The 14,447-nt window shown below is 51.4% G+C and overlaps 2 protein-coding genes across 12 annotated transcripts in view; one reads left to right on the forward strand and one right to left on the reverse strand.

Annotated features, from left to right (window-relative positions):
• Positions 1-14,447, forward strand: part of DENND2B (DENN domain containing 2B) — a 173,796-nt gene that overhangs the window by 137,348 nt on the left and 22,001 nt on the right. For 6 of the 9 annotated variants that reach the window (XM_073882942.1, XM_073882943.1, XM_073882940.1 and 3 more), the window contains 3 exons: positions 1,158-2,402; positions 5,788-5,924; positions 13,605-13,756. In XM_073882942.1, the coding sequence (XP_073739043.1) occupies positions 1,158-2,402; positions 5,788-5,924; positions 13,605-13,756 (1,534 nt within the window). Of the gene's footprint in view, positions 1-1,157; positions 2,403-5,787; positions 5,925-13,604; positions 13,757-14,447 lie in introns of those variants that run through there. The other 3 variants (XM_073882946.1, XM_073882948.1, XM_073882947.1) reach the window with 3 other exon arrangements.
• The window catches only part of RPL27A (ribosomal protein L27a), a 39,333-nt gene continuing 31,954 nt past the window's right edge, over positions 7,069-14,447 (reverse strand). The window contains exon 6 of one of the 3 annotated variants that reach the window (XM_073882953.1): positions 7,069-7,165. In XM_073882953.1, coding sequence (XP_073739054.1) covers positions 7,084-7,165 — 82 coding nt within the window. In that variant the 3' untranslated portion in view covers positions 7,069-7,083. Of the gene's footprint in view, positions 7,166-10,656; positions 10,882-14,447 lie in introns of those variants that run through there. The other 2 variants (XM_073882951.1, XM_073882957.1) reach the window with 2 other exon arrangements.

Consider the following 14,447-nt stretch of genomic DNA (forward strand, 5'->3'; position numbering starts at 1 on the left):
AGGTCCCTGCTACTTATAAATGCTACGTTTGAGACAAGGCTGTGCACGGGGCTCTGAGGGTTTCTGCCGGGTTATGTCCGAGAGCCTAGGCAGTTCACAAAGATGGCAGAGGCCACTGCTTCCTCTTGAGAGGGGCAGCATAGTATTTTATAAGTTCCCCTCACCGGCTGAGGGACCTTGGATGAGATATTTAGCCTCTCTGTGCCTCCGTGGTTTTCATTTGTAAACTGGAGATAATAATAAACAATAATAATTGTGTAGAGTTTTCGTGAAGACTAAATGAGTTAATAATATGTGTCAAAGCAGTTATTTAGAACTCTTCCCCCTATTGGCTAAGACCTGCAAGTGGATTTAGTGCTGAGAAGTGGCCACCGCTGGAGGGTAGAGCCTCCTGAGGAGCTGGCCTCTCCTCCCCGTGGGCATCCTCACTGAGGGGGCCGAGAGGACTCTTTCTTGAGGAACCCTGACGCTTTGAGACTCTCAGGGACCTGAATCCTGGTCAAGACCCGAGCTGAGGTGCAGTATGCTGTGCCGGTAACAGAAGTCTCAGGAGACAGAGGTTTGTTAAAGAGACAGAGCAAAGGGCTTGGGTGTATATTTGGGGTACTTCAGGAAGTAGCATGCTTGAGATGCTTTCTAGCAGCTCCTGGGAACCGATCACCAGCATTTCTTCCCAGTGCCACATTCCATGGGGCCATGTTGGCAGCTTGAAATCAGCTGCAGTGGGAGTATTTATACTGTGGAGATTGGCCGATGTTACAGAACTGTGCTTTCTCTTTCAGAGGGCCGACTGCTAAACATTTCGCAGCACACCCCTGGCCTTACTGTTCTCTGCCGATGTAACTTCTTGGGATCCTCTGACCTGACACAGAGCTGGCCTCTGTTCCAGACAGCACTCAGGGCCTCTGGGATCGAATTGGGCAGAGAGACCCATTGAGTTTGGCTAGCTGTGGATAGGCAGTGTTCCTTTCCTTGAGGATGGCTTTGAAAGGTGTATTACTTGAATAGAGTACTTCGAGCTTGGGTGCCCTGCAGGAAAGAGATACTGAGCGGTCCAAAAACAAAACACCATGCCTCTGGTTGTCAGGCCACTCACTGCCATTTTCTCTTCTTTTCCTTTTTTTTTTTGTTTTTGTTTTTGTTTTTGTTGCTTTTAGGTCTCAGTCAGTCTCTCCACCTCCAGTTCTCTCCCCACCGAGGAGTCCCATCTACCCGCTCAGTGATAGTGAAACGTCAGCCTGCAGGTACCCAAGCCGCTCCAGCTCCCGCTTGCTCCTCAAGGACTGGCACCCCCGTGATCTTTCACCCCCAAATCCTCAAGCTCCCTCCCCAGACACTTCACCACCCATCTGTCCCCTCAAGGCCACCAACTTCAGTTATTTGGACAGAAGCCCTTCAGTGTGCAAGAGAGAGGACCAGAAGGAGACCGTCCAAGGGGCAGCCCAGGATGTAGAGGGAGTAGCTGCTTGCCTCCCCCTTGCCCAGAGCACCCCATCCCTAGGGCCAACAGCTGGCCCACGGAGCTTCTTTCTGAACCGCACTGGCACCCGTGCCCACAGCCTGGGCATCCGGGAGAAGATTTCAGCATGGGAGGGGCGCCGAGAGGCTTCGCCCAGAATGAGCGTGTGCGGGGAGAAGCGGGAGGGCTCTGGGGGCGAGTGGGCGCTCAGTGAGGGCTGTCCCAGCGTGGCACCATCCCCCTGCAGCTCAGAAAAAGCCTTCGATTTCAAGGGCCTCCGGAGGATGAGCAGGACCTTCTCAGAGTGCTCCTACCCTGAGACCGAGGAGGAGGGAGAGGCGCTCCCTGTCCGGGACTCTTTCTATCGGCCGGAGAGACGGGCGGGCCGGAGTGAGCCCAGCGCCTTCCTCAGGGGGCATGGCAGCAGGAGAGAGAGCTCAGCAGTGCTGAGTCGGATCCAGAAAATTGAACAGGCCCTGAAGGAGCAGCCAGGCCGGGGACTCCCCCAGCTCCCCAGCAGCTGCTACAGTGTAGACCGAGGGAGAAGGAAGACTGGGACCTTGGGCACCTTGGAGGAACCAACAGGGAGCACGAGTGTGAGCACTGGCAGCCGGGCAGGAGGAGTGGCTGGAGTTGGGGGGGAGGCAGGCCCACCCCTGGAGAGGGAAGGCAGTGGCTCCACTAAGCAAGGGACCCCTGGAAATAGCCCGAGCTCCCAGCTGCTGCCATCAAAGAGCTCCCCTGACCCCGCTGTGAACCCTGTCCCCAAACCCAAGCGCACCTTTGAATATGAGGCTGACAAGAACCCCAAGAATAAGCCAAGCAATGGTCTACCTCCTTCGCCCACACCTGCTGCTCCACCCCCCCTGCCCTCCACCCCAGCCCCACCAGTCACCCGGAGACCCAAGAAGGACATGCGTGGTCACCGCAAGTCCCAGAGCAGGTAACGAATGCTCCTCCAGTGTCTTAACAGCCGGGCACAGTGGCTTTCTCCTCGATGGAAGATGCAAAAGCAGATTGTAATTGTGGGTCGCAGTCAGCAGTGCTTCCTAGGTCCCGAAGCAGTGAATCCTTGTTAGGTGGTAACCTGAGTTAGGTGAAAAAGAAATTGTTCTGCTCTTGCCGGGAGAAGGATACGTGAATGTGAGTGGGAGGGTGAAAATGGCTCTTCCAAATGCTGTCTACTGAAGGTGGGGGCTAGATTTGGCCTTTGGGGGAAAGTTGGGCTGTGTTTTGAGCCCTGTTGGAACTTCCTTGGTCCCTGGGGGAGGGAGGGGGAGGGCCACCTTCCTTTTAGATAAAATGGGCAGTCCCTTGAGGACTAGTAGTAGGATCTTAGCCTCATGACCACCTGAAATGCCAGCACTAGAAACTTATTTCTTTGAGGGAAGCATCATCTGAATACTGCATGTTGTCCTTAACACGGTAGTATTGAGACATTGAAGGTGATTTTCTCTTTCCTGAGGGCTTCCTGGCCATTTAGGGACCCTGGGTCTATAGGGAGAAGGGATCCTTGGATCCTGAAAGGGGAGACTGATGGAAAAACAAGTCGAAGAACATTTTACTGCTTCTTCGCCATTTCCGAGAAGGACCTGTCCTGACACTCTCATTGGCTTCCTGGTCAGTCTCCGTACTCCTGACCCTGGGCTGTCTGGGCTGTCCTATAGTGACCGGGAGCTGGGGCTGCTGGGCTTCGGGAAAGTTGATAGGCGTCTTATTCTCTGAATTGGGGTAGGCTGGGAGCCTGCCTCCTTGGGAAGGCCTATCCCCCTCTCCCTCACTGCCTTTCTCTTCTAAACCAAAGTCAGATGGCATTCAGGTTTATTTCACTTCTCAGGATTCTTCCGTTGGACCCCAAACTTCAGGCTGCATCCAGCATATCCCATCTCATGTAGATAACTCTTCAGCCATGAGAGGAAGATATCAGAAAGTTTCAGATCCATGGGCCAGAAGAGCCCTTGGCTAAGGGAAATCCTATGTTTTGGCTCACCCCAGCATGCTCACTGGCTCTTAAGTCTTTAACAGCCTACCAAGAGTGTTTGCTTTGTTCTTTATCCATTTCTTTAAACACCCATCTAGAGCCTGCCGTGCACCAAACCTTGTACTGGTTAAGGGGACACAGGGTCAAATAAGATGTGGTTCTTCCATTCTTGGTGTGGTATAGGAGATAGATGCACAAATAAATCCTAGATGCTCTTTTTTTGTGACGTGATCCCTGTCCATGTAGGGTACTATAGAGACCCAAACGAAGAGGCAGCTAAATTAGGCTGGGGAGTGAGCGAAGCCTCCTTATAGAGGGAGTTGCTGAACTAAATTTAGAAGAGCAAAGAATTTGCAGTTAGCAAGGTGGAAAAGGGGGGTGCGGGAGAGTACATCAGCCTGAAGGTTTTACACATACTCCCACACACGTTACATTTATACACAATACACACACACACACACACACACACACACACACACACACACACACACCCATATACCATATATGGTAGGGTCACTTCACATAAGAAGTAACTTCGCAAATTTAAAAATCTGTGCTCTTGGGGAAAAAAAGACCATTCAAAAAGCACAGACTCTTTTATTTGTCTGTTCACACATAGTGAGCATATTCCCTTGAGCAGGTGAGTTTGTTTCTATTGTGTCAGGTATGATTCTTATATTTAATACACCTTTTTATTTAAAAAAAATGCAAGCCAAATATTTCTTTGGGTATTCAACCAAAGAAAAAGAAATCTGTTAAAAAAAAATCTGGAGAAACTGACAATATTAGTCAGTTTCTGAGCCGTTTTCAAGGGTAATTTGGCTGAACATGATTTGTGACTTATTTGCTAACTTGAGAACTACCTGCAAAAGATGTTGACCCCACTGTATGTAGATCCATGAGAGCTTGATCTCAGACCACCAGTTTCTGTGGGCCCACATTCAGGAACCACTGCACTCAACTGGGTGAAAAGTCGGGGTCAGAGACAGATTTGGGAGCCATCATGGTAGGAGTGGTAGATAGGGATGGCCATCAGTATTTGGCCCCCAGAAAGTAGAGTGAGAAAGAGAATCCAAAAGACAGAACTCTGAGAGACCCTGGCATTTAAAAAGCAAGTAGAAAAGGTGAACTCCTCACAAGAGCCTGGAAAGTAACTGCCAAAGAGGCTGTTGACTGTGTCATACAAGGCAAAGGAAGGAGAATGCTAGTTAGAGTGTTCAGCTGTGTCATGTGCTCCAGAGTAGCCAGGCAAGCTGAGAATAGAATGTGTCTTTTAGGACACCTTCAGTTCTTGACTTGCACCCCAAGACTCTCAGGAGTTTTTCATTAAACAAGAGAGAAAGGCTGAGATGTCTAATGGTACCCAAAAGAAGAGGGAGGTGTTAATGGGTGGGAGGAGGTCTTCAGTCAGTGCCTTTCCTTTCTCCCCCTCCCCAGGGGTTTGCTAGGACCTGTCTTGGAGAGAGAGAGAGGATGCAGCCGGTGTCACGCCTTAGCTAATGGAGGAGAGGAGGAGAGAGTACTCTGGGCTCAAGCTGTCTGAGGAGCTAACAAGCTGTGGTTTTAAAATTCTGCAGTAGAGGGGATGGCCATTTGTGGGGTGGGAAGGAGCAGGTGACTAGCTGAAGGGAAGCTGGTTCTTGGAAGTAGCTTCTGACTACAAATTGCCCTCCTACTTCCACCTCAGAAGCAGTGTGGTTTGTTTGGAAGTCTCAGCCCTTCCTCTTCCAACACCCCACCTACCACCAACTGCTTCCCTGACCGCCAAACAGCCCTGGGCACCACCCGTCCACTGTTGAGCCCTTACCACCTATTCAGATCAGGAGCCCTTGCTATGGTGCAGGTGTGATGGAGACTCCAGAGGCAGAACAGGTACTCTATTCTTATGGTACTGGCAGGTGCTTCTCAAGGATGACATGCTCCAGGACTTGGAGGCCCAGGTCAAAGCTTAGACCCTGGAGCCAGACAGCCTGGGTGAGCCCTGCCTCTTGTCACTTCATCTCCCTGAGCCTCCACCTCCTCATTCATAAAATGGCACAACAGCTCGTAGCAGCACTGTGAAGATAAATGAGGTTCACATGCAAGGCATTTGATAGAGCATCTGACACATGACACCCTTCTTAGCTGTGGGAGTTGTTACAGGTATTATTTGCAGGCACCCAGTCTGGGGCCTCTCAGACCGTTCTCTCCTCATTTGAGTGGTAAGTTTTGATCCATCTTGATGCGTTGCTTGGTAGCTGGTTGGTGAGGAGGACCTCTGGACTTTGCTGTCGCCCATGGCCATTCCCCCAACAAGGCAGTTGGAATCTAGTTTTGCTGGAATGACTCATGCTCTTGTTATCCACAGAAAATCCTTTGAGTTTGAGGATGCATCCAGTCTCCAGTCCCTGTACCCTTCTTCTCCAACTGAGAATGGTACTGAGAGCCAACCCAAGTTTGGATCCAAAAGCACTTTAGAAGAGAATGCCTATGAAGATATTGTGGGTAAGCTGTGGCAGAGGTGGTGGGCTGGCTTGTCTCTGGGGACTGCAGAGCAGGAACAAGAGGGACACTCCCAGGTTCCACTTCATGCACTGTGGGCAGACCTGGCCCAGCTTCTGGAACTTCTCAAGAAAATGGGCACCAGAGGAAGCAGCTTAGCAAAGACTGAGCAGCTGAGAAATTAAAGCCTGACCTTGAATGAACTGAAACCCAAAGGGTTTCTGGGACCACAAAAAGGGGAAAACCACATCATCCTTTTTTTTTTTTATTTTCAGAAGCCTTCCTTAGCTGTGTGTCCTTAGGCAATCACTTTTCTCAGACCTCTGTCTTCTCTTACAAAGTGATGATGATGATGTTATGATGTTAACAATGATAATGATAATAGAATATGATCAATAAGGGATTATTGTTAGGATTCACTGAGATAAAATGTTTATCAAAGTACCTAGCACAGTGCCTGGTCCTTAATATCTGTCTCCTACTTTCCCTTAAAGTAAGTGGTGTCAAGAAAGCATCTGAGGGGTGCCTGGGTGGCTCAGTCATTAAGCGTCTGCCTTTGGCTCAGGTCATGATCCCAAGGTCCTGGGATCGAGCCCAGCATCAGGCTCCCTGCTCCGCAGGAGGCCTGCTTTTCCCTCTCCCACTCCCCCTGCTCGTGTTCACTCTCTTGCTGTGTCTCTCTGGGTCAAATTAATAAATAAAATCTTAAAAAAAAAAAAAAAAAAGAAAGCATCTGAGATTTTACTCCGCTTGCAAACAAGTTTAGCCCTCCCCAGATTCACAGATGCTGACAGAAGACACAAGACTCTTGGATCGAAGACAAAGGACTTTATTGCTCATGGCACAGCAGGAAGCATGAGCTCCGTGTTAACGTGGGTTCCCCTTGCTCCCAGGTTCCATGAGGCAATGTGGAGGAGGTCCAGGTAGAGACTACGCACAGTGGGTCTGTGTCCCAGCTGAGAAACTCTAAGCTTAAGGAACCCCAATATTTTCAGGGGGTGGCTAGCAAACGTGCCCAACCTTTGCCCCACAGAGAGATGTTATCTTTATTCTGGTCAGGAAACAAATCTGCCTCTGCCCTCCAGGGAGACACTCTCCTTTCTGTCTTCTGAGCTTGTTTGCTATACATCTTTGAAACAGTAGTCTGGATGGTTCGGATGGTTCATTCCTCTTGCTCAAAAGTCAGAAAGGTAAGGTACCATGAAGAATTGTCCTTCAACTGGGAAGACTTGGAGTTGGCAAACCTGTGTTCCAGGGTCAACGAAAAACCAACAGAATGGGGTAGGGTGGGTTTATTTTGGGCTTTCATTTATTTTGGGCTTTCATTTTAATTCTGGCCTCATTCTCTTCAGTGGGTGCTTCAGTTTTGTTCAGGTAATGTGCTGTGTGTGAGTGTAGATCATTCAAGAGAAGAGAAGCAGTGTGCTTCTGCACTTGACCTTCCCTCTCTCATCTCTGGTTCTGTCTCATCTCTGTGTTAGGACTTGAGGCTGGAGACCATAGTCTTAGTTAACACCTTAGAGAGAGAAGTGGCCCTAGTGGAGAATCCTCCAGATTCTCCTAAGACTAGGGAATCTTCAGAAGAGGAGGTCATCTATTCCCTCATTTGATTTGAGCCGCCAGTTTCATCGTTTCCTCCTTACAACCTGCTGGGCCGGCACTTCTGGGGAAATAGCAGTAATGCTTGGATCCACAAAGGCACTGGTTCACCAGGAATGGAGTGCATAGTATATAGCCATCCAAAATTAGGTCATAACAGGAAGACTGTAGGAGTGGGATCCCTAGAATAGCAAAAGGGTTTAGGGAGGAAGGCCTTTCCCTTAACACTGGGAAAAAGCTTTGTACACATGGTCCCCAGAGTTGAGGTCAAGAGCTGTGGGGATCAGAGGCACAACCCCATCTTCCTCCCCACTCCCGTTGCAGGGTACATTCCTGTTTCCTCTGGTTGAGAAGAAATCGGAATGTGTTCTTGCTGCCCGGGGCCCTTGGGAGCACCCAGTACAGCTGCTGCAGTGGGCAGGCGAGGCTCTCATTCTTAGCCCCCTCCCCCAGCACGGTGGTCTCTGCCCACTCTGTGATCCCCTCTTCTCTGACAAGGCTTCGCAGCCCGTCTGGGCTGTCCAGGGATTTCAGGTGAGGAGATGCATGTTTTTGCATCAACTGAACTGAAGTAAGAGAAAGAGATGCTTTAACCATTTCTCCCTGTCCAGAGTTCCATGATCCTAGGCTCTGTTTGGGCTTGTTTGGGGACTGTGTCTGGTGCGGCAGAGGGAGATGAGAATTTGGGGGGCGCTGTCCTGGGCAACAGAGCTGTTCTCTGGGCTTTCTTCGGTCAGGTTAGAGAGAAGAGGAGGAGGGAGGCAAGGGTGTCTGGGTCTCAGACTCAGACTCAGTAGAGGGGTCTTTCTGCCACTTTGGGATGCTGCACGAGGAGGGAAGGAAATCCCGGAGCAGCATAGCTGCTTCCTGAACGGATGAGCTAGAGCTAGGGGTAAGGGCTAGGATGGGATGAAGCTGCAGTGGGGGCGTGTTCCTTTGCTACTCCCCTAGCTTGTGGATTTGGAGCATTGTGCAGATTAGGCAGGAGTGGAGTACTCAGCAGGGTGTTGGAAGGAGGGCAGGGAGTGACACAGGCACCTGGGTTTTGCTTCAGCCTTGTAGGGTGGGGGTGTGGGGCTGTTTAGCATCTGTAGTTAGTTCACTGCCCTGGACACAGCTTCCTTCTTTGTATCCCCCACAATAGCACTGGCTAAATTTCTAGACCAGGGAGGCTGAGGGCAATATAAGAGAGAATATCTCTTTCTCTAAGATTCTGGTTGATCTATCCCTTTCTCCTTCCCTGGAGACAGGCCCAAGAATTTGGACCCCCCAGAGGCTTCACGGGGGCCCTTGTTGCTGAACTCTGAATGTCGGTTTCACTTTTGCCTGGGATTGACCAGTGCCTCGGACTTCCCAGGAGCCTTCTCTTCTGTTCTTGGCCCAGCCTGTGCTCTGTGAGGTTAAGGTCATTTCTGGTTCTGTTTGGATTAACCAACTCTTCTGCTGCCTTGCTTGCACAGGGACAGACAAAGCTTTGTTTTGGGTATGTGATAATGGGGCTGTGGGGGGCAGGGAGCACCCATGTTAAATCTCCATCATGGGGACCAGCTGATTGGATTGGAGTTTCTGGTCTGTTAGAGGTTGAGGATCAGTTGGCCCAGAAACTAACATGTCTTTTCTATGAGCAGTGGACTTGAACGAGGGGCCTTGGGGAATTTGCTGGCCTCCCTCCCACATCAGGCATGACGCCTGGGGACCTGGGGTGGGATATTCTGAGACAGGCTGAGGTTTATCCTGCTAATTTGCAATAGAGGGGTTCAAAAATAAAGTTACTGCCTTGTTACTTCCTGGGGCTGTTAATTCTCGCCCGTCCAATTTGACATCTGCCCCTGGAAGATGCTGCTATTCCACAAAGCCTTATAATCGTTTGCATTCTGAGCCTGACACTTAAAAATGCACCCAAGGAAGCAGCTTGTTAGGGAGTTATGTGGAGTGGCCTCGGCGCCTGACTAGGGAGCCTGGACTGCATTCCTGCAGAGATTCCCACTCCCATCAGCTAGTTGGGGCTGAGGGAGAGTTTCCAGGAACTTGAGCAGGATGGGAGCTGGGGACAGGGCCAGTCAGCCTGATTGCAAAGCTTTTTGAGCTTCTGCTCTCTCTGTCATCTTCTCTCATTTGTCCCCAGGCTGGAAAGTAGTAATGAACAGAGGGTACCTAACAACACTGAGGATGCAGCCCAGAGGTGCAGCCCAGGGGGACCGGTGCCTGGGCAGTGGGAGAAAGGTGTCCAGGCTTGGAGGGTGGGTAACAGTTAGCTCTTTAGAGCTCCCCATCTGATGTACTGTGTGTTGGCGGAGGAAGGAGGGAGTTGGGCCTTTACCCTGGCCCTTTCTCCACTGCGTGAAGGAGGGGAAGAGGCTGAGCACCAGGAGAAACAGCTGGTTGGAACCAGGAGAGGTTTTGACAGGGAAGCTACAGACCCAGGGCCCTAGCCAGGGTGTGGTCAGGAAGCTTAGGATTCTGTTGAGAGAAATTCTCAGTGTCTGTGCACTTACACACCTCTTTCCTAACTGGTTCTTCTAGTTGTGTGTGTGTGAGTGAGTGCCGTTTGGTGTGTGTGGTTAATGACCAAAGGAGCTGTGGGGAGGATTGGGGGCAGGGCTGGGTGGGGCTGGCTGCTTCTTTCAAGAGGATCAGTGTGATAAGTTTGGGCTCTGACAAGCCCCTTTTAAAAGAGTGCAAAGCAGAAATTCTTGGCGATGCCCTTGTTCCATATCTCATCAGCAAAGCTGGGAAGGGTTGAGACCTCTGGCTTCCCCAAGCTGGGCTTGATAAGATGGGGCTGCTCAGGGCCGGGCTTCTGGGGAAGAAGGCCTACCTCTTCTCCCTCTCCTCTCCTCAGGCAGTCAGTGCGGATTGCCCTTGAGGAATCTGTGTGGGTGGGAATGCAGGTGACAGTCTGGTGGTCGGCCAGGCCACTGTCTCCCATCCACGCCCCTGCTAACTCTTCACCGTGTCTCTCCACTCAGCTGTGGCTGCTCCAGCCTTGCTGTAGTCCTCTTCCCCCGAAGGAAGATCTGAGCCCTATTCCCCAGCCTTCCTCCTCTCCTGAGCCATTGCTTTGGGATTAATTTTCTCTCAGCAGGTTCAGGTGTGGTTCTCCTTGGGGCCTGCTTGGTCTCTGCCTATTATCCCCATCCCCTGAGCATCCTTACTCCCTGGAAGGATGACGGGGAGTACGTCCATGAGACAGCTCCAGAACGGTGGCCAGGACCAATCTGGGACATGGAGAGTAGCAGGTGACTGAGGGCTTTGAGGTCCCAGCTAAGGCTGGGGAGGCAGGGCTTCGGCTGGGGCCAGCAGTCGTCTCCTGGAGCAGTGATGAGTGGCCTGGTTCTATCAGAGAGGATTTTAAACATTGCTGAAGAAGAAAGAGGCGAGTGTTAAGGCTGGGAAGGCAGGAGGAACAGGCCTTTGAGGCTTTCCTGAAATTTTGTTTCTAGAGGCAATACTAGTATTGAGACCCCGGTGTTCCCAACTGTTTTCTCCCAGGTTGTCATTGATGTGCCTCAGTGTTGTGCATCTATTACTTCCCTGGGCCTCAGTCTCCTACATCTGTTTCTTGGAGCTTTGGATTTTGTATCAGTGTTCAAAGCTCTGATTCCTGGGGAAGAAAGAAGGAAGAGAAGGAAGGAGGGAGGGAGAAGAAAGGAAGGAAGAAAGGGTGGAGGAAAGAGAGTTTGCCTGGGGAGTTATGTCATGGCAGTCAGAATCTATTAGGAAGTTTAGAAACATCTATCTAAAGCAGTGGTTCCTAACAGGGCAGGGGGATAATTTCATCCATCCACCCATCCTCCCTCCCCCCCCCCTCCCCTCTTTCTTTCCATCCTTCCCTCTTTCCCCCCGCCCAATCCATCCATCTGCTCAGGGGACATTTGACAGTGTCTGGAGACATTTTTTGTTCTATAACTGAGGGGATGCTACTGTCATCTAGTGGATTGAGGCCAGGGTTGCTGCTAAACATCCTGCAATGCACAGGAGAGTCTACCACAACGAGAATCATCCAGCCCGAAATGTCAGTACTTTGGAGAAACTCTGATCTAAAGGAGTTGAGACAAGGTCATCCTGTTGGTTCAGGGATGTTGATAAGGACTCTGGCTGGTCACCCAGCCCAAAGCAATTTGGATTTGATGAGCTTGGAATAAATGTTCTTCCTGCCTCCATCTGAACAGTGATGCTCTGGTCCTGTTTCCCAAGGGTCAGGAAGATTGTGTCCTGGCATTCTTGAGTCCGTGACCCAGCCCCCCCCCACCCCATCAATACAGGTTATATATTGGAGAAGGACCAGGAAGTACTGAGTCTCTCCTGCCTCCTCTCTAAGTGCCCAGAGTGGGGTAGGCTGGATGCCAGTTTTGATGCTTGGCTTCTTGAGCAGTGTTGCCGGGCCAGCTCTGCTTAGTCAGGACTCTGGAATGGAGACCAGTCATCTTTGTACCATGGCTGTGTTACAGGAAAATGTCTGCTCAGTTGCTGGGGCCTGGACTCTGCTTGGTGCTCGGAATCACTTAATCCAGTCCCAGATCCTATCCTGAGCCATTCTTGACCAAGACCTTCAAGGGATTTGTGTTGCTCCCCTGGCAGCTTGATGAGCTGTGACAGAAATCCTTCCTTCACACCTCCTCCCTCCCCCTACCTCTGTGAAGGCATTTCCTAAATTCAGGGTAGTTTTCCATGGTAGTAATAAGTAGATACCCCCAGTTTGGGGGGAGTCTTGACTTTGGAAATCAAGAATTCTGTAAGCATTTAAGGATTGGTTTTTCTCCTGTGTCCCATCTTAGGAAAGCCTACACTCTCAGTGGCCTTATTTCTAGTCCTATAGCTCTTTCCTCTGCCTGCTCCCTGAGAAGTAGTATCTGAACTCCTCTGGGGCGTGAGACACATCCGGGCATCTGCAGGGCTCAGCAGTCACCAGGCTCCATCCTGCTGCTGAACAGAGAGAAGAGGAGTGAGCCCTGTTCTCTTCGTGTGTGCCTCCCCCAGTAGAGGGTAGCATATACATGTTGGTGACTGGTTGCCAGGTCCCCAGCCCCAGAGAGGGGCATCCCTGTGGCAGGGCGGATATGGAAAGACTGGGGAAGGGGAGCAGAGGGCCGCGCTCACTCACAGTGCCCACGGATCTGACCCAGCGCACCATGTTCTGGGGTGTAGGGAAGTCCAGGTTTGTGTTGCGGGGAAAGGGGCAGGCAGGTAGGGCTCTGGGAAGGAGATGCTTTCATGGGCAGGGACTGTGCTCTCTGCTCCCTGAGGTTTGCTGGGAGTGCCAGTACGGTGCCTGCTTCCAGGGCTCTTAGCCATTAGTCCTGAGAAGCCCAAACTCCCCACCCTCACCTCTTTGGCGCACATGGCTATCAGGCCTTTCACACCTCCCCTGTGTCACAGCAGGAGGGCTTGTCCCAAAAGGGGAGTGAAGACCATCTTTTGTTGCGAGGCCAGAGGTGGAAGAAACAGACTGGCCCTGTAGGGAGAGCAGTGCACGGAGCAGATAATGACTGAGCTGTCGCTACTTGGCTTAGCCCTGTTCTGGTGTGGGGTTACCTGTGGACCAGATGGCACAGCTGCCCGGAGAGAGTCGGTGCACAGTATAGGAAGTGAGAGGGAGGCCTGGCAGCCCCCTGCTCCTTGTAGTTCGGTAGTATTCCTCCGTGCCCAGCCCCCAGAGTGTGTCCTTAGGGAGCATCGGTAGCAGGACAGCCGTGTGACCTCTGAAAGCCTTTCCTACCTTGAACTGTACATCTCTGGGGCTTTCACAGCAGGAGGACTGGAGCCAAGGAATGAAGCCTGGTGTTGGCTTTGTCGTCTGGCTGGGCACGGGCAGGGGTAGCTGAACCAGTCTTGTGCAATCTCTGAATTTATAAAGCAGAGGCCAGACGAGGCTGAGCTGAACTGGGGGTGGGGGGTTTGCTTCTGGACTTGGAGCCGGGATCTGTTTGTAGCCTCCCCACTGCAGACGGGCAGCTGTATGACTCATGGGCTGAAGGGCCAGGCAGAAGCCATTCTCTTTGGTTCACAGGAATTCTGCTTGTTTATTTGTGAGTGTGTTTCCTCCTTCCCTTCTCCCAGTCTCTGATTTCTCTCCCTCTGCAGGAGATCTGCCCAAGGAGAATCCATATGAGGATGTGGACTTAAAGAGCCGAAGAGCAGGGCGAAAATCTCAGCAACTGTCTGAAAACTCCTTGGACTCTTTGCACAGGATGTGGGGTCCTCAGGACAGGAAGTACAACAACCCACCCACTCAGGTAATGGCAGCCCCGACTTGGGCCAGCATAAGGGCCACAGTGGAGGCCTGTCCTACCAGGGTGTGGGCCCACTTCCACTCACACTCTTTCCCTCACTAGTGCTTGGCAAAGGAGGTGACCTCAGGAAAGAGCTCTGCACACAGGGACTTCTGCCATGTCGAAATCCTTGTGGGCAAGCGCGACGTGCTCCCTGGGCACCCTGCCCTCCGTTCTTCCCTTCACTCCTCGAGCTCTGTGCTGCAACACGGAGGCATGAGCCCCGGCTGCCTCCTGTCCTATCATTGTTCCTGCTCCCCTTCTGTGGGTAACAGGAAGACGGGGCCCTGGTTGGAGTCTTGGTACTCGGCAGCTCTGGCAGAAACAATCTCAGTACTGGCATTTGGGGGCCAGGCATAGGCCCAAGAACCAGATTTGGAGAGCTAGACAGGTGTCTACCAGACTGGAGCTACTCGTATTGGAGGGAGTAAGACTGAATCTTCAAGGAATGGACTGATAGAAGGCAGAATGAGAAAAAAGATGGAGAGTCAAAGGAGACCGTTAGACTTGAGCCCATTCTGGCCTTGTCCAGGGTGGACAGGAGGCAAGAGAAGGGAGGTGCTTTCTCGGAGCTACCCAGGCAACTCTAATTCTCTTTGCAAATGGAGGGACCTAGACATTTTATAGCATTGGCTGGAGAATATAGAAATGATTT

This window comes from Callorhinus ursinus, unplaced genomic scaffold (genome assembly GCF_003265705.2).
Source record: "Callorhinus ursinus isolate GAN/ISIS: 27379988/994484 unplaced genomic scaffold, GSC_fseal_2.0 scaffold49, whole genome shotgun sequence".
NCBI classification, from domain to species: Eukaryota; Metazoa; Chordata; class Mammalia; order Carnivora; family Otariidae; genus Callorhinus; species Callorhinus ursinus.